The sequence below is a fragment of the Chanodichthys erythropterus genome, chromosome 9 (assembly GCF_024489055.1).
Source record: "Chanodichthys erythropterus isolate Z2021 chromosome 9, ASM2448905v1, whole genome shotgun sequence".
In the NCBI taxonomy this organism is placed as follows: Eukaryota; Metazoa; Chordata; class Actinopteri; order Cypriniformes; family Xenocyprididae; genus Chanodichthys; species Chanodichthys erythropterus.
In genome coordinates this window covers 14,404,951-14,424,993 of record NC_090229.1, presented here as the reverse complement: position 1 = coordinate 14,424,993, position 20,043 = coordinate 14,404,951, and the positions used below count along the sequence as shown (strand labels likewise).

The 20,043-nt window shown below is 36.7% G+C and overlaps 1 protein-coding gene across 1 annotated transcript in view; it reads right to left on the bottom strand.

The window, feature by feature from the left end:
• The window catches only part of notch2 (notch receptor 2), a 52,855-nt gene that overhangs the window by 19,169 nt on the left and 13,643 nt on the right, over nucleotides 1-20,043 (bottom strand). Inside the window, exons 2-5 of the mRNA XM_067394685.1 lie at nucleotides 18,306-18,387; nucleotides 2,564-2,829; nucleotides 1,908-2,249; nucleotides 320-442 (exon numbers count right to left, since the gene is read on the bottom strand). Of these exons, the coding sequence (XP_067250786.1) occupies nucleotides 320-442; nucleotides 1,908-2,249; nucleotides 2,564-2,829; nucleotides 18,306-18,387 (813 nt within the window). The remainder of the gene's footprint in view (nucleotides 1-319; nucleotides 443-1,907; nucleotides 2,250-2,563; nucleotides 2,830-18,305; nucleotides 18,388-20,043) is intronic.

Here is a 20,043-nt window from a genome sequence, read left to right as displayed (position 1 = left end):
AACAAAAAGGTCTCAATTTCAATAGGACATTTTAAAGGATGATGACCAAAGGTTCTGACCAGTATTGAAAAGTTTGAGTTGTTATAAGAATCGTTTCTTTGAATTGGTTTGTTTCATCAACCTGATCCAAAAACAACTGACCAGTTTCAGACTGTGTCAAATTTTACAATGAATTAGTGAATAAACATGAATCAGTTTGATTGAATCATTAAAAAGAATAGGTTTCTGTACATGAATCAACATCTGTGAGTCATTTCTACTACTGGAAAAGTGAACAAAAAAAAAAAAACACAAACAGAATAAAAAGCTATTTCTATACCAGTCCATTCAGGTGGGCACTGGCAGTTGTAGGTGTTCACTCCATCCATGCATGTGGCTCCATTCTGACAGCGGTGATTTGGACAATCATCAATGTTCACCTCACAGTTTGTTCCATTAAAACCTGATTACAGGAAAATCAGAGAGAAAAACTCACGCTCAATCCCAAGTATCGGTAACACAAAGGTGCTCTGTCTCGCTTTGGCATTATTAAACATAATTACTCAACTTTAAAGCACGAACAGACATTTCTCACGGCTCGTGTTCGCTGCCTGAGGTGAGAGAGGAGTTTTGGCCTGTTGCTGTGTTTTGCTAGCACCGCTCTCTTAAAATGCTAAAGTTCATTTAAAGTTATCTCTGTGTTGTAGTCCCCAACAAATACAGATACAACCAGCATCTGATTCAATGAGGAAACAAGAATTTTTGACAGATTAAATGAAGCTTTCTCTTGTATTTGGTGTGAGTGATATAAGCAAATATTTAAATCATTATATTTATTTGATCAAAAATACAGTAAAAACTCAATTTATCAATTTAAAATAACTATTTTGGTTATTGGTTAAAATAACTGATGCTCAAGAAACAATTATTATTATCATCAAACAGTTTTGCTACTCTTGCACTTTTTGTGAGGATTCTTTGATGAATAAAGAATAAAACAGCATTTATTTTAAATAGAAAAATGTCACTTTTGATCAATTTTATGCATCCTTGTTGACTTTTGAATGGTAATGTCACACATATTTACAAATATATTTATTTTTGTTGCTGTTGTTATGTACACTGCAATTAAATAATTTGTTAATAATAAAAAATTACTTGAATAAATAACAAAAAAAAATTTCCCAGTTTTTTTATCCTCAAAAATGTACTTTGTATAGTATATTTGTATGTTATTTAATAATTCCTGAAGTAACTCGATCTAGCTGATTGCTTCTCAACAAGCATTAGTAAGACTCTAACTAGTAACTAGACTTTAAGGGTTAGTTCACCCCAAAATGAAAATTCGATCATTAATTTCTCACTCATTAATTCATACACTCATGTCGTTCCACACCCGTAAGACTTTCGTTCAACTTCAGAACACAAATGAAGATCTTTTTGATGACAGAATGCTGTCTGATTTCCTTCCATAGACTTCCTTTGCAATTGAAATTTTTGATGCTTCAAAAAGTTCATAAAGAGATCGTAAAACTAATCCATATGAATCGAGTGTTTTTTGGGGGTGAACTAACCCTTTAACAGTAACTAGGGAGCTTAACCAAGGGTGTCTAGCTCAGTAGTGAAGTGACTGGAACTCCTATTTCCTATGCAGTGACATTTTGCATTTTTCCAACAGAATGTTTGAAAATCAGTTTGTATTTTCAATCAGTTTATTGCCCATTTCACCACTGCTGTGGTAAAATCTTATCAGACACTGGTCTGTCTGGCTCAGCTCCAAGTGGATGCAAACATAATCTGGTGAGCTGTGGTATGCCTGAGTAACATGTTTCAGTTCCATTTTAATAATTTTAGCTTCTGTTCAAATCCTGTAATTTTTTTTTGCTATGATCAAAATAGCTATATATTTCCTTTATGAGGGAACTAACCTGGCAGACAGTGGCAGACATAAGTTGTGTCCGTCATCGGTCGACAGGTTCCACCATTGAGGCAGGGGGATGGAAAGCAAGGCACGTAAACGTTCTCGCAGTGGGGGCCGGTAAAGCCGGGTTGGCAGTTGCATCGATATGAGCCTGGGGTGTTCAGACATGTGCCTCTGTTCTGGCACAGAGATGGGGAGGTGGCACACTCATCTGTGTCATTGAGACAACGGAGGCCTTGGTAACCAAGAGGACAGGTACAAGAGAATTCGTGGTTGGGCAGAGCATGGCAGTTACCACCGTTGGCACATGGGCTAGACAGACATGTGTCCTCTTGCTCACAATGCTGACCTGAGGAGATAATGTAGAACGTAGAACAAAAACAACAACAAAATCGTCAATATGCGAGTTTCATACCATTCTAAAAATAGTTATTTTTTGTTTTTAAAAGAAAAGAAAAGAAAAGAAAAGAAAAGAAAAGAAAAGAAAAGAAAAGAAAAGAAAAGAAAAGAAAAGAAAAGAAAAGAAGAAAAGAAAAAAGAAAAAGCTGCCATTTTTTGGCATAGACACATTTGAATGTTCAGATCCTACATGCCCAAAAATGCTGTCTAGATACACAACCAGGGTCTCAGAGAGAAAAAAAGAGAGACCAACAGAGATCTGACCTGTCCATCCGCGCTCACACGTGCATTTGTACTGGTCGTTAGGGAGAAGCCTGCACTTCCCCCCATTGATGCAAGGGTTGTTGGGGTAGCAGGTGGAGTTTTTCTGGATCTCACAGCGCTGGCCCGTGAAGCCCAGAGGACACATGCAGCTGGGACTCCCAGGTACACCAGCCACGCTCACGGTGCACTCTCCTCCATTTACACAATATCCCACATAACAAGGGTCCTTGTACTGACAGTACTCGCCTAAGAAACCAGGAGCACACCTGAAACACACACAGAAACTATTATTCAGGGTCTGTAAGAGATTCATTTCCACTTGATTCAATTAAATCGTTTTGAGATGAGTCATTCAACATGATAGGATAGGGCTGGACGATTATGACCTAAAATCAAAACCTCGATTAATTGAACATTTTACCTCGATTACGAATAATGAACGATTATTTTGTTTCTGGGGTTTTTTTTTTTTTTGCCCTCATAGTTCACTGAAAATGTTTGTACTGTAAATATGATTGACTATTAAAGTTGGGATATTTTTTCCTATTGAAAGAGTGATCTAACATAACAGCTCACTTTCAGAAGTTATTTTATGGTTTGTAACATTTCTTACAAATTTCTGCTCGTTGTAAATCAGATAGCACAGTACCAGTACTTAATGAGAGCAATTGCGTGTGAATTAGTCATACCGTTTCTCTATTAATTGTGAAGCTGTGGGTTGTAAAGTTCCTTCAAAGGTAGAAAAATATATGTTATAATAAGTTTTGAGTTTCTAAGGTACTTTAGTGATAAATCACAGGACAGCGTTGACAGCTAGTTTCTGCGTTCCTCTCTGTGTGCACGATCTTAATGTTTTGCGCAGCTACTGTTCGTGCTACACTGCAGCTGCGCGAGCACGGCAGCTCGAAATAATATACATCCAATCGTCTAAAATCGCTTGAATGTCCAAACTGGCAAACCTTAAAACAAATACAACTGACAAAGTTTAGGGAAGACGCGAGGCTCACCGCTCGCACGCCATCACTATGTGTTGAACCAGCATTCACCTCCGTGTTGCTTTTATGCCACTGACTGGACGGGGCAGAGTCATGTAGCTACAAACGCGGTAGTATGTTTTTAAGGGGGAAGTATTAACAGGATTAAAAAAACTGAAATAACCAACATGGGAAAATTACGTCGGTTAGAGGTTCTGAATTTCGGTTTCGATTACTTTTTGATTAATCGTCCAGCCCTATAATAGGACACACCATGCATACTGCTGTATGCATGGTGTAAAAATCTTGCTCAAGAATCGTGCCTTATCATTATGGCATCCATTGCAACCTTTTAAAAAAATAAATGTGGAACTGAATTATAATTGAAGTATTTCAAACACATACAACAAAACACTGGCACTTGCATAAATGTTAATGAAAAACCATTAGAGCCTGTTGAAGAAGGCCTGTAGCAAGAAAAACAATTATTGCAGATTTGCATTGAGTTCGGTGTTTGCATTTTGGTGCCGTTATACAACCAGAGTTTGTGCAAATGAGACGTGGCATCTAAAATTTTACTATGGGTATTTGTTTTTCTCCGCATAACTGTTTCAGAAATAAAAATGTAGGAGTGTAGGAGCACAATCAAGTCAATACAGTTTGTTAAAAACAATATGATATCAAAAAACTGATGCTATTTATGCTTTGCAGATGCTGTTTCATGTTGTCTTTCAAAGTTCTTGAGATGCCACATGGGATGTGATGCTACAATGAGAACAGAATGAGGGTAATAGTAGATGTTAAACCATACAGAACGAGTTTCATATCATTCGTCATGAGACAGTGAGACACATTTCTCCTCCGCCTCCTCACTGCAGTTCTCCAGAGATTTCAGCACATGACCAGCACTCACAAAGAGGAAATTACATGATTGCAAAATACGATTGAGGGGAAAAAAACCTTGTCTGCCCTTCTGTTTCTTTCTCTCTATCCATTCGGCCCCCACCACTCCCTACCCCTCTTTCTTTCTCTCCCTCTCTCTCTCTCTCTCTGACCTTTTTAGATCTTGCTAATGTTTAACTGTCATTGTCGAGTGAATTCATAGATATAGACTTCCAAAAAAGAGAGTTTGATTGAAAGAGAGTGAGAGAGATAGGGCAAAGAAAGAAATGTGAAAAATGTTCTTATTAACATTAAATCAGTGCCGTGTAAAGCCTGTTTGTGACACATAGCGGCCTGCTGCCATGCAGGTGCCAGTCTCCCAGAGGACGGTCAGGTAACACAGATGAGGGATAAAAGAAGCCCCTTTGTGTATGTGTGTGCGTGTGTGTGTGTAGTCGCGCCCGTATGATTGTATATACACACTTGAGATTACAAACAACTCATTTCCCAAAGCACGTCTCCTAAGATCATACACAGAACACACACATACAAACTGTTGCAGCTGAAGTCTTAGCTCAGGATCACCGCAAATTTCTTTCGACCACACACGGTACAAAATTAAACAATGGTGGGTGAAATGAGAAAGTGTACAGGTCATAAATGTACATCTGCCATGAGACAGTATTTTTCAATATTTTCATCAAAAAAATAATTTTGTCTCAATGACAACAGGACAAATTTGCTTACATATTAGTGAAAAACAATGCAAAAGCATGATAAACATTGTGATCTTGTTCGTTTTATTATAATTTTGGTGGTGTTAGGCAAGGAATCTTTCACATGAGTCAACACATGAAGTTCTTAGGATGGTAAACTTGTGAATGTGGTAAACCTAGAAATATTAAGTGTGATAAATGATTTTTTCTAAGTAGATGGTTTTGGTCTTTAATGTGGGTCAGATTATTGGTCTTAACATTAATGTTGCCATTTTTTATATAAAGTTGCCATCCAACTGGATAGTAACATATTTACTTGGCAGATTTTTTTTCATTTACTTGAAATGGTGGTGTTACATTTGGACACAATTTCAAATCTTTACACTATACTTAAACAAGTCTGTTTGTTATCCTTCATGCATTTTGTTCCTTCCCATCTTGTGTATATTTGTAAGGCTGCATTCTCCACCATAAAATAGGGTGAAAGAATGGCATAAACTCAACAGCCTGCATCTGGTCAGACAGCAGAAGTGTGATTTGGCTCTGTTGTCCAGCTGTGTGTGTGTGAGTTTGTGCTCGGAGTAAGAATACACCCACAGCGACCCTCTGGTCACGAGATCACAGCGGTGCTGACACTCAAACAACAACAAACACACTTAAACCCGGCGCAAGCAAACAGCCTGGACTCAGGGGAACAGGCCTCTTTCAGACAGTTGTGTTACTTTATACTATTCAAAGATATGGAGGGATTTTCGCTTTATCTCCCCTTTGATTTCACCAGGGAAAAGCTTGATCAGACAACAATCTGTGTTCTCAAAGGTATTACAGGCCTGGTTTATAATAAACAGATTACATGTGACATGATACAGATTTGGTAAGTTCTACTGTACTTTTAAACATACATTCTGATGTTCATTCATGTTTATTTTGTGCCGTAACCAGTAGTAAAGCGAAAGAGTGTGGTCCATTCACATGTGCACTGCGCTGCCACTTCGCTTGAACTAAGGCACTACAGCGATCTATCACGTCACGCCAAAACAGTATTTATTGTCTGAATTTTGTAATAAAATGGACAGAAATTGACATCTGAGACTTATTGGATGGGAGGCACGCTAAAATGTTCTGTTCATTTATCAACAGACAGACTAAAAGATTGATTCTTGGGATTTAAGATTCAATATCGAGTCATAAAAATGAGAATCGATTAAAATCGAGAAATCTATATTTTTTTTACCCAGCCCTAATAATAAATGACTTTTGTTACTTTATTTATGACAGTCATGGAGATTTATATACATATACACAGACTGCAAATCTAAAAACCAAAAGACTACAAAATAATGGCTCTGGCAGCTAAACTCATCTATAGGTTTCATTGTTATCCTTCATGCATTTTTCTCTCTCCCTTCCTCTGTCTCCCCCTCTTTCTCGCTCTTTCTCCCGAGGTGTCAGATTTCTACAGATGGTTCATATTAGCGCTCCTCTCTCTCTGGCTCACTGACCTCTTCATGTCCCATCCACGGGGCCTGGGGTGATTGGGTGGGGGAAAAACTCTTTCTAGCTCATATTTTTATGAGGCACCTTATCAAGAATTTGATTTCAACCCACTCACTTCCTCGTGCAAAAAACGTCACCTTGGAGTTTGTTCCCCACCCCCATGGTACTATCTAATCTAAACCAGCCGAGGGTCGAGTGGGTTTCCACCAAGAGTGGGCGAAATTTAACAATTTTCATCCCATACACAAAATGCAACCAAAATGCTCCTTCCAATCCTTGCTTCCTTCTTTCTTGAGGAAGAGCTAGCCATATTTATAGAAGCAGTCGGCCCTCCTCTACATCCTTGGCTTTCTCTCATTTTCGCTAGAAAGTCAAACGACCACAGGAAAAACAGAGGGAAAAAGAGCAGAGGCAGGGGGAGGGGTGCAAAATGAAAAGAGTAACACAGACAAGGAGGGCTGAACAACAGAGAGGGACTAGAAAGGGAAAGAAAGAAAGAAAGAAAGAAAGAAAGAAAGAAAGAAAGAAAGAAAGAAAGAAAGAAAGAAAGAAAGAAAGAAAGAAAGAAAGAAAGAAAGAAAGAAAGAAAGAAAGAAAGAAAAGCAAAAACAAGTAAAAGCAGTTTTGTTTCTCCTTTCTCCCATTTTTTAAAGAAGTAGGGAGAAACAAAAATAAGTGGAGGGCAGGGTGGAGTAGGCAGAAGTGCTGTGGTAAGACTAAGCATGACTTCAAGTACATATGTGCTATAAATCTGATCTCAAAACAGCATGTCTCAGTGAAAAGAGGGTTCTCTGCTCTTTATATACTCCTCCTTAATATACTCTTCCTTCCTCGCTCTTTCTTTTCCTGCTCTCTTCTATGGTCTCTTTCTTTTCACTTCACTCGGTTACTGTACCATTTTCGTCTGTGCTTTGATGAAAAGCTTCATTGTCCTAGTGTAATGTCTGAGCTCCAAAACGCACACTGAACAAATCTGGACTTAACAAAACTTGGCTGTACAAATCCAGAGCTGCAATAGGCAAAGAACACAAATTTATGGGCCAATTTAAATGTAATATATTAATAAATGTAATTATTTTAATAATACTTAAAAACTAATGATCTAAAAGAATATATAATAAAAAAGTAATACAAATATAAAAATGTCAAATTACAATAAAACATTTTAAAATCTTAAAACATCAAATACCTTAAAAATTTAATTAGAAAATAAGGAAAACTAGCTTGATCAAAACGAGATTCAGGACAGAACTAATGCATCAAGCTAATGTTTTCAGACATAAAAAGAAAAAAAAGTTTAACACCGGTTTCCCCAAAATAAAGATAATTATCTGCAATTACCCAGAAGTCTTTGCTCTAGATGACAGGAAAGGTGGTCTTTATGCATCCCCTGGAGGTTATGGGGTCAACAACACGCCCATGTATACAATGATGGCTTTACCAAAAAGAGCTGACTAACCATCATTAGTTTAACAGATGGAAACATTTAACATGCCAAATTTAGAAAGTCATGTGACCTCCAAATATTTGCAAATGGTTTAATCTTAGTTTGTTCGGTGAGTAGCAGAGGAGAATGCAAATGTTTGTTTTGAATTTTGATAACAGAAAACCCCAGGTATCCATGGATGAAAAACTCCTACACTATACTTTTTAGGAAACTTCATGCACTGGAATGCTAACACACTTTAGCTCTCAGAGTAGTTAGTTAGTTAATTGCTTGCCATTTACCAGAGGACTCTCATTCCAAGAGCCTCGTGGTGCTGTAATTGTAGGGTCGTATCCCCTGGAGCAACGTAGGGTTAAGCACCGTTCTCAAAATCAGAATGCTGATAAGGTCCCTGCTCAGGATTGAACTCGCAACCTTTGTGTCAGAAACTCGGATTCTTAATCATTACAAATCTCCCTCCACCCCAGTACGACAGTTACTTAGGAAAGACTACAAAAAAGTCAAAGAAATCACAGTCAAACCTGTATGCTGGGTAACCTAAAACCTCGGCGATGTTAACACCCCAATGTGTGTGTGTGTGTGCCATTGTACTAATAATCATGTCATCTTTCTGTCACTCAGCTCTACTTGTCAGCACAGTGTGTCGTGGGTTTAGGGCCTGGTTGCCACATTTCCCACTATTGTGAGAGGCCTCCAGCGATAGGAAACATTTGTGAGAATTTGTGAGAATGTTTTCAATACACTCAGGTTCAGCTTGACATGGGACGGCCCCTTCTGGCCTGCAGCAGTTGTTCTCTTATAATAGTTGGCAAGATTGAGAAACTTTTTTTCATGATAAAATGTTTCATACCAGAGTGTGGTTCTAACACGTACATACGTTCACACTTACACATATAGTGAGGCCTCAGAGTACTACAGGAAATCAAACTATACTTGAAGAATTAGTTTACTTCAGAATTTAAATTTGCTGGTAATTTACGCACCCACATGTCATCCAAGATGTTTATGTCTTTCTTTCTTCAGTCAAAAAGAAATTAAGGTTTTTGTGGAAAACATTCCAGGATTTTTATCCATATAGTGGACTTCAACAGAGTTCAATGGATCAGTCATTTTCTAAACAAAATAAAATTAAATTAAAAAAAAAAAAAAAAAAAAAATATATATATATATATATATATATATATATATATATATATATATATATATATATATATATATATATATATACACTTTTTAACCACAAATCGTCATCTTGCACTAGCTCCGCGATGCACCACGCATTACGTAATCACGTTAGAAAGGTCATCCGTGATGTAGGCAGAAGTACAATGGTAGGGTTAAAAACTCCATCTCATTTTTCCTCCAACTTCAAAATCGTCCGACATCGCTTTTACCTTTATTTGTAAAGGATGTTTGACTTAGTCTTTGCACGTTCGCTTTGTAAACTCTTGCTCTGTACTTTTGCATAATCTCTTTCCAACATGATTACATAATGCGTGGCGCATCAGAGAGCTAGTGCAAGATGATGAATTTTTTTTTTTTTTTAGAAAATGACCAATTGCTTCGCTAGATAAAACCCTTATTCCTCAGCTGGGATCGTGTAGAGCCCTTTGAAGCTGCAATGAAACTGCAATTTGGACCTTCAACCCATTGAACCCTGTTGAAGTCCACTATATGGAGAAAAATCCTGGAAAGTTTTCCCCAAAAACCTTAATATCTTAATATCTTCTGAAGTAAACGAATCCTTTAATAAGCTCTATCTTAGTAGCAATCTGAGCAAAAAGATGAGAGAAAGAACGAGGTAGCATGTTTACTGTGTGATAAACTTCATTTTTTTAATATAATTGAGTTCATGTGGATATTTGGGATAAGGCAGAGAGTACACGACATACAAACTGTTTAACTGCTCCTGTAGCTCAAGTGGTAAACAAAACACTAGTAATGCTGCAAAGTTACTTTGGATCAAAGTGTCTGTCAAATGAATAAATATAATTGTAAACTACAAGTTCATGTGTATAAGTTCACTCAACTATACTTAGGGGACAACATTTTTCTCAGAAGTCACACAAACCTGATAAAACTTCCCTTAAAAGACACCCTAAAAGAAAAAAAGATTTTGTTTTCACTTCAAAATGCATTTATTTATTTTTTATTAATATATTTTTTTAATTATTTCAGATATGCACCACAAAGCTAAACTCCAAACTAAGACATTAATTTGTTTTGTGCTATTTTTAAATAAAAAAATTAAAAAATGTTAATGTGCATTTAGTTTGTGTGTGTGTGTGTATATTATATAATATAATATAATTATGTAAGAGCTTCAATGGCAATTCAATTCCCGCCATACATAAAGCACAAATTTTGTCAAACATCCAAAACATTTAAAGAAAATCATATTCAACAACAAATAGAAGCAAATTGTTGCCCAGGCAAGGTATCAAAATTTGCAAAATACTGATATTGTACTGAGCTTATACAAAAACAAATACAAAAAATACAAAGTTTACGCCATGTCCTCACTTTAGATATGTCAGCTAGCTAAACGTGTGCATGGGGGTGTTTGAGTAAATCACGGCCTCTCCTTGCCACTCTTCACACACAGCTGAGTTGTTGACTTTAGCTTGAGTGTTATATACAGAATTGGGTACATGTTCCTGAAGCGCCTACACTCTCTCTCTCTTTCTGTGTCTCTCTTTTATGACTAGAGCTTCTGGTTGGCAGACGCTCTTCCTGAGGCCATTACACTTTGAATGTGGCTTTGAAACAAATCAGTCCAGCCTGTAGGCACATAGAGAGACAGAAAGAGAGAGAGGTGAAAGAAGGACTGGGGTGAAAGGAGGGTACAATAAAAAAAAAAAAGAACAATACAGCATGTTAAAAGAAGGGATGATATTGCTCAAAGATTAAAAGAGAGAGAGAGATGAAGTAACAATGAGAAAAGAAGGCAAAAAAAAAACTTGAAAATGGTCATAAAGGAACAGAGTACTGTGAGATAGAGGGATGACTGACAGAGAGTGGTATTGACAGAGTAATCTCTCTTTCTACCTCTATCTCTCACCAGCAGGCAGACACATCTCCAATTTCACCCTCTTGAGTGCTAAAAGACATCTCCATACTGCTCCCCTCTCCCTGCAGGCACATTCTACCTGTCAGATCAAACAAACGCCAAGCTGACTCCACTCTCTCCCTTCCGACCGAGAGGGGGAGGAATGGCTAAAGGGAGGGGGGAAGGAAGTGAGGGGTAAAAAATTAATAAGTTTGCACCCCTTACGCAGGCCAAGACAAAGAGATCTTGTTTGATGTGGAGGAGGGAAAATAAGATTCTGGGCAGAGAGAGGTAGTGAGCTCAGGTATTCAAGTCTCACTTCTGCTCTCAAAACACACACACACACACACACACACACACACACACACACGCACACACACACACACACAGCTATTCTCTTACTGCTAACTCACTCATTTTGGCTCAGATCAGTGCAGATCCATTTGCAAGTTGCAAAATCCTTGACTTGATCCGGGCCTAGAATCTTGCTTCTTTGTTTTAGATAGGAATGTGCAAAAAGACACTACTGTTCCAAAGTTTGTGGTCGGAAATATTTTTAAAATGTTTTTCAATTAAGTCTTTTATCCTCATAAGGGCTGCACTTATTTAAAATACAATAAAAACACTAATATTCTGAAAAATTGTTACAATTTAAAATAACTATTTTCTATTTGAATACATGTTAAAATCTAATTTATTCCAGTAATGGCAAAGCTGAATTTTCAGAAGCCATTACTCCAGTTTTCAGTGTCATATGCTTGGGCCATCCAATTAGATTTGAGCTTTAGATCACTTGCCCGGAGCCACTGCTGTTGCACGAGGGCGAGGTTGGTGGCGCGGTTTTGAAAACCAATGCAAACACTGAAGAAAAGTTTTCCAGAAGAGAGAAGAGAATGGATATTGAGTTCTTGTTATCATTAGTGTCTCAGAACAGATTTATTCTCACATGTATTCTTTATACAGAATATAATTTCTATTCATTTTCTACTAAATTATGAGATCTGTGGAGCTTGAAACGAACAGAGCACTGTCTGCCTGTTTTTCTCTGGGTGCACGTGTTATTAGTCAGAAAGTGCTAATACGATCTAGATCTGATAATCATATCGTGATCATAACTCCTGTCCTTCCGGATGACGACATCCTGTATACTTGTTCTGAGTTTTGTACATAAACAACTGAGAGAAACATTTCTACAAATGAAACATGAAGCCAAATTTGATTAAAATGTGATTACGACAATATATGATTTGTATGTGTTTTTTATACGGCTCTGGGAATTTTTACTACAATAAAAGATGAGAAATTTACATGAGAAATACTAAGCAGGTGTAGCGTTCAGTCCATTATAAAATACCTCAAGTAATGCATGTCTGCCCATTATATGATCAAAATCCACTTTAGATCACAATCGGAAGTTATTACAAGCACTTGATGATGGTTTAAAGTAAGTTTTGAGCAAAAACAGTAATAAACTCATAAATTGTGATATGTAGCTTGATGCTAATTGTTGCTCTAATGTACCTGTTCCCCAGCTGCGATTATATTTTATGATGTATTTGATCAAAAGAATTCCTGTAAGGTCTCGTAAGCATTATATATAGTTTGTGTTTCTAGTACCGAACTTTATTTATCTAAATTTACTGTTGTATGTTGTGCAGCAGATGAGGTTAAAGCCAAATGGAAAAACCTACGAGATACATACACAGGGAAAAATGCAATCTCTGTCAGCGCCACCTATCAAGCAGGCATAAATTAACCAAAGGCGAACAATCATTTTGTGTTCGGTGTGAAAGCACCATTCATCTGCAATTCGCTTCACTTTATCGTGTCGCGCTCAGTGTGAAAGGGTCTTAACTGTTTATTGTCACTTTGATCAATTTAATGTGTCCTTGCTGAATAAAAATATTCATTTAATTTTTTTAAAAATCTGACCACAAACATTTAAATGTGTGTACCTATTTACAATTAGTGTACATATTTTTTAAAAAATCGATTAGTTAGGAGAACTCTTTTCGAAACTTGCCAAAGACCCCCAAATATGATAATTCCTCTGTGAAGCAAAAAATACAGAAAAGCCTGAAGAGAAGCATATCTAGTTTATTTACACATTTTTGTAGAGTGTATAATTTAGCCCTAAAAAGCAGCCATAAAAATACATAATTTATATTTATTCATTCACATTACATATATTAAAATATAATAATAAAAACAATGAGGTGTGATGCAATTGTAAAAAAAATGCGCATCTTGCCAACGGTTAAAGGTGCCCTAGAACTTCTTTTTAAAAGATGTAATATAAGTCTAAGATGTCCCCTGAATGTGTCTGTGAAGTTTCAGCTCAAAATACCCCATAGATTTTTTTTAATTCATTTTTTTAACTGCCTATTTTGGGGCATCATTAACTATGCACCGATATATAGGTTGCGGCCCCTTTAATTCTCGTGCTCCCCCTCCCCCGGAGCTCGCGCTTGCCTTGAACAGCATAAACACAGTTTACACAGCTAATATAACCCTCAAAATGGATCTTTACAAGATGTTCTTCATGCATGCTGCTTGCATACATCGGATCATGTAAGTATAGTATTTATTTGGATGTATTACATTTGATTCTGAATGAGTTTGAAGCTATGCTGCGTGGCTAAAGCTAACATTACACACTGTTGGAGAGATTTATAAAGAATGAAGCTGTGTTTATGCATTATACAGTGTTTAAAAAAGAAAATAGCGATGGCTCTGGTCTCCGTGAATAGAATAATAAACGATGGTAACTTTAACAGTACATTAGCAAACATTTTAACGAAACATTTAGAAAGACAATTCACAAATATCACTAAAAATATCATGTTATCATGGATCATGTCAGTTATTATTGCTCCATCTGCCATTTTTCGCTATTGTCCTTGCTTGCTTACCTAGTCTGATGATTCAGCTGTGCACATCCAGACGTTAATACTGGCTGCCCTTGTCTAATGGCTTGATCATGGGCTGGCATATGCAAATATCAGGGGCGTACACCCCGACTGTTACGTAACAGTCGGTGTAATGTTGAGATTCGCCTGTTCTTCGGAGGTCTTTTAAACAAATGAGATTTATATAAGAAGGAGGAAACAATGGAGTTTGAGACTCACTGTATGTCATTTCCATGTACTGAACTCTTGTTATTCAACTATGCCAATATAAATTCAATATTTAATTCTAGGGCACCTTTAAAGACCAACACAATTTTTGGTAGTCTGCTTAAAAAACGATTCAGGCAACAGTCTTTCTTTGCACTGCAGTCCAACAGTTAAAGATTTTTGAACACTTACTTGAATTAACAAAAACTGTTGAAGACAGTGTTGCTTTTGTGTGCTAACAATAACAGTTAGTTTCAAACTGTCAGCAGAGGTACTGTAAAACCTTCTCATAGGAGTTGAATTACTGAATTTATCTCATTTAAAGCACCATGGCTAAAGAAAACTAGATAAACTTACTTATTTGCACTACTATTTCATCATGAAGTCAGGTTTTGGCTATTTACCATTACTATTTACCATCCTGATTCATACCTGAATCTTCTTTGTTCTACAGGTAATGCGCTAAACTGCAGTGCTGCAGTGGAAATCCTGCAGGCTTCCTCACGTGTCTCTCTCCTACACCACTCACTTTCAAGTGCAATGACACACACACAGACACATATGAAACCAGACAGACGTGCACATGCGCACATAAAACACACAAAAAAATGACACACAGCTTGCTTCTTACACCCTGGCTGGAGGCTTGCAGACGCACCGGTCTGACCACTCACACACACCCTGCTCTGCCAACCTCTGTCACACTGCTCTTCCTGTACAGAGCTCTCAGTGGCAGAGGGAAAAAAAAAAAAAAAAAGAAAAAAAAAAAAAACACCTTGTTGACTTTGGTTCTCGGGTGTCACCTCACCTACACAGAATGTATTAGTAACTCCTGAGTACCTTGTGTCAGCCTGTTCCATTTTGAGATCGCACGCACACCCAGGCAGCCATTTCAGGTTGCTGAAAGCCTGCATTCTCGAGCAAAGTCAAGCTGAGATGAACTTTCAAAGCATTCAAGAACTCGAGCTGTAGAGAGTCTAGAACTGTCAGATCCGGCAGAGACCGGTGTGCCTGATTCATGTCAGCCTGGGAAGGTCAGATTTTGGTTTTCACACCAGAAAGTGGCAGAACCTAACAAAAAAACTTTGGGGGAAATTTTCTAGCGTAACAAATCACAATTACGTGAATGACACTACAGTCTTCTTGTTTCATATATCTCTTTAACAAACGCCTTTCCTCCTTACCCATAGATAAGAAACAATCACAAGTGAAAACTGTTTTACAGAGATGGTTTTAAATGGAGAGTTAACAGAGATACTGACATCTCCTGATTCTCAACAAGTAGTTGGGTAGGGTTTAGGAGATCAACAGAGATGCATTGATATAGCCAATACCGAAAGAGGATCATTATTTCAGGTTATGGCCAATATAAAAAAAATCAATCAAATTTCAAAAGCTATAAGTGAACTTAGACATCACAACATTATAATATACAGTATGTAAAATGGATATTCATTCTGAGATTTTTGGTAACACTAAGGTTCCTTTTGTTAACATGAGTTTTTTTTTTTTTTTTTTAAGATTAAGCATTAGATAGATTTAATTTCAGTCAGTGTTGCTATTGTTAAAAACTATAACTATTAAAATCATTTTAACTGAAGAAAAGCAGAAATAAAATAAAATAAAATATTTATTAAAAAAACTTAATAAAAAAAACTAAATTAGAAATGTTGCCTTGGCAACTAAATGAAATAAAATAGGTTGATAAATTAAAGCTAATCACAAAAGCATATAACAAAATCACTAAAACATAAAATTAAACAAATATTAATAAAAACTATAATAGTAAAAATCTCCAGATAATGATGAATAAAAAAATCTTTGATATCAGCCAATAAATGATACAGTACTGATAGTTCATCCCTAGAGATCAAAACTGTTCTCAGACTAGCCAAAATATCAAATCAAAAGTCAAAGATTTCAATATGAACTCAAATGTTTCTCAAACTCTCTAAAGACAATATTATCTGGGCTATGATATCACAATTATAATAACAAATCAATACAAAGCTAAATAATAAAATAACTAGATATTAGGGTTGGGCCGATAGACGATGCCATCACGATGTTGAGCCCGCATCGTGATTCCCAGGATTCCCTGATTCACTGTAGACATCATCTGACGCCAATTTGCTGGACATCACCCAACCCTACAAGAGATCTGTCGATACTAAATTCGTCAGCAGATATGGATAGCAGACTATTCAGAATGATATCTGCTGATACCAATATTTTGATTCTGAAGGTAAAACAAAATCTCTCCCAAATAATGCTTTAAACTATACGGGGAACGCTCTCATTTGGTAGGCCCTACATTACTATATTATAAGAGGTTAAAATTATCAACAAAGCTGAAACTATTATATTCAGCTGCTATTTATTTTCAGATGTAATTGGAGCTGTCAAAAGTACAGACTTCGGTACTTAACCGGTACTGAAATTTTAAAAATGTGACGCTTTGAGCGCTGTTGAGCGGATTCGTAAACACCTCTGATTGGTCATTGTATTGACGTGCTCATCGGATATGTCTGTGATTGATCTGATGGCCAATCAGGTGTTTACGAATCCACTCAACAGAACTCAAAGCGTCACATTTTAAAAATTTCAGTACCAAAGTCAGTACTTTTGACAACTCTAGATATAATGATTACAAATAAAAACGAAATGTTTATATAGCCTACAACTCATTTGCACATAATGTGGTTTTCATAAGCACTTGTCTTCATGACAAATTTATTCAAACATACATATACAATTTACAGTAAATAAGCTTCTCTCTAGTGTTTTTTATAGCTAAACAAACTGTGATAACTTTCCTGATGTAAATGCAACGTTAAGTAACATATTGTTGACGTGTGTCCATGGAAACCTCCATTAAGATTTGGTAGGTATGACAATGATTCTCTCCACACACACTAAGCAGTGTTAACAGTGTCTTTAAAAACACTAAAGTTTGTCTGAGGTAGATATGGAGGATTATTTGTATGAACAATAAGTGTGATAAATCTGTGGTTTTATCACATCTATCTTGCTCAATCTGAACCTGTGCTAAAGGCCTGACTCATCTACTTTCCTGGCAATATTTCTTGTCAAAATCTCAGGGTAGCAACTTTTGGTTGCAAATTACAGACACTGGGAAATATCACTTAATTCCGTAGAAGGTAAGGAATTTCTAGCCAAAATGTCTCAAATAATTTTTGAAGATTTTGTTTTGGTGAGGTGCTGAGGTAAGCTTTCTGTGCATTCCTGTCCTGATTTACCGCAAGGCTGAGCTTTACCATCAGATGTGGTTTCAATTTCTTTGTTATTTTAAGGTTGTTAAGTCTGGAGATGCGGCAGTACTTACTGTAACCCCAACCCAAAGTGCAAAATATTGTCAAGGTAAGTAAGAAATGCAGAATTTGTTTCTGTGGCTGTATATTGTAGGAAGAGGATTCATTCAATGATGGGAAAACAGTGCCTCTGTGTTTCACAGCCCATAGAAATGTAACATGATAGGTTTGTTAGCAAGTGTTTATTTTGGGCAAAGCAATAAATGTAACCCTCAATCATATGGCATAAAAAGCACAATTACAAGCTGCCACAAGCAGCATTCAACGAACAACAGCAGTAAAGGAACCGGCATTTAACAGTGAAACACTGTGTGTGTGTGTGTGTGTGTGTGTGTGTGTGTGTGTGTATTTAAACTCTGCAACCACAACAATTGGATGCATTTTACCGTTTTTCCACTCCAACTGTTACTCGTCTTTTTTAAATCCACTTTGCATAGTTTTTCCTACACTAAGAGACGGTTTTAAATGCACCACAAAAGCACACACGCACACATAAAAAGCAATCATTAAAGACCCACAATTTTCAATGTACTGTGGGAGGACTCCAACTCTGTCAGGAGAGCAGATTTGGCAATATTAAATACTTAGGGTGAACTAATTTCATTACTGCTGTGAAGAAATGAAGTTAGGCAACACAGCTTTGTGCAAAACAGTCTCGCCACTGGTTTTTTCCAGTTCTCGTTGAGCCTCAGACAGTGGGGTTTAAATCTGAGAGTTGTCCTGTCTTACCTGCAGTAGCCTGTTCCATTGTGGAAGGTGACACAGGTAGCATTGTTCACACAGGGCTTCACGGGGTCCACACACTGCAGAGCTGTAAAAAAAACATCAACACTCAGATTAATATTTAATGTTAAATTATGCACATATATTTAATTTAAATATACACTACCATTAAAAACTTTGGGGATAGTAAGATTTTTTAGTAAGAAATAAATTGATCAAAAGTGACAGTAAAGACTTTTACTTTGTTACAAAATTTTGTGTCAAATAAATACTTTAACATTCTACTAAAAATCTTTAAAAATCTTACTGAAACCAAACTTCTGAACAGTAATGTATTCATATAGGTTGATATGTCCATATAATCATTGAAAGTGGTAAAGGAAAAAAGAGATTGGTAGGGATAAACATAAATAAAGCTTGAGTTGAGGAGATGTAATAGAAGTGATGTCCATGTCTTGAGATTGACAGGACTACATTAAGTAGTTCCTCCTAGACTTTTGTCCAGAACTCCATTTTAGTGTAGTAGAAAAAAAAACAGGCCTGTTTAGTCATTTTTAAACTTTGCATAAAATTATCTTTAAATTGTTTGATATTATGAGCTTTGAACACTGACCCAGACTGATGTGAAACAAATCTAAAAAATCTAAAAAAATAAAAAATAAATAAATAATGCTAATTATGGCTAATAATGAAATGATCATACAAAAAGGTGACTGTATTGCAAACTAGTTCCTAGTAAAAAAAAGAAAAGAAAAAAGAAATCTGCTTTATGTTGTCAGGATGTTACAAAGAGTGTGGCAAAAAACTTCTGACGACACAAAGCAAAGGAAAAAAGCTGCTGTAGATTGTTACCACACCGCTCCCACTGATACAAACACTACAGACAGTGAAGTTGTTGGGGGAAAGAGGTGAGAGACAAAGTGGCAGAGCAACAAGGGTGAAGAAGAAAAAAACCCTTTAACCCTTTATGGTGACGACGTGCCAAGTTCATTCAAGATGGAAATTCCTAACTGATCATTGACTTTCATTAATTTCCTCTCAAAATACAGGAAGCATCTGGACACACGTCACAGATCTGGACGTCACAATGAAGCACATAACATATGAACATCTTGTTGTAACATAATCAAGCACATTCAATCCAACAAACTAATTTCAAATGTAAAACCATACCCATTTTATATAAAAGACTAAAACCTAAAAGGTTTTAGATCTTAAAACCTTTAAACTCTTGATTTATACATATGAAGTCAGTTTACCAGGACGTCAAGTACATTTCAGCAAATAGAAGTAAGCCTTAGCCCACACTTCCCTTTGAGACACTAGGTGGCAGGTCATATGATTTCAAAGCAACACTGACACTAAGTAACATAGTACTACAGCTCAAGACAGGAAGTGCATTGAGCGCTAATACCGACTTCCTGTACTTTGACTGGGCCTCAAAATATCCCTGTGTGCAAAAGTGCAGAGAAAGCAAGCAAGGCCTGGGCACAAAGCCAACAGCTAAAGACGAGGCTTTACATAAATGACCCAAAGCTCTTTAACTTTGAGCCCGGCAACATTTAGTTAATAACACATGGAAGTCTAACACTCAAAAACAGAATTTGAGACTAAAATGACAAGTCTTGAGCACCGTGGAAAATGATCAAGAACATTGTGTGATGAAGTCAAGACTTAAACCTGGTTTTACTGATGAGAAAAAACTTGTCACAGGCTCATCACATATGCAACACATCAGCGGCCC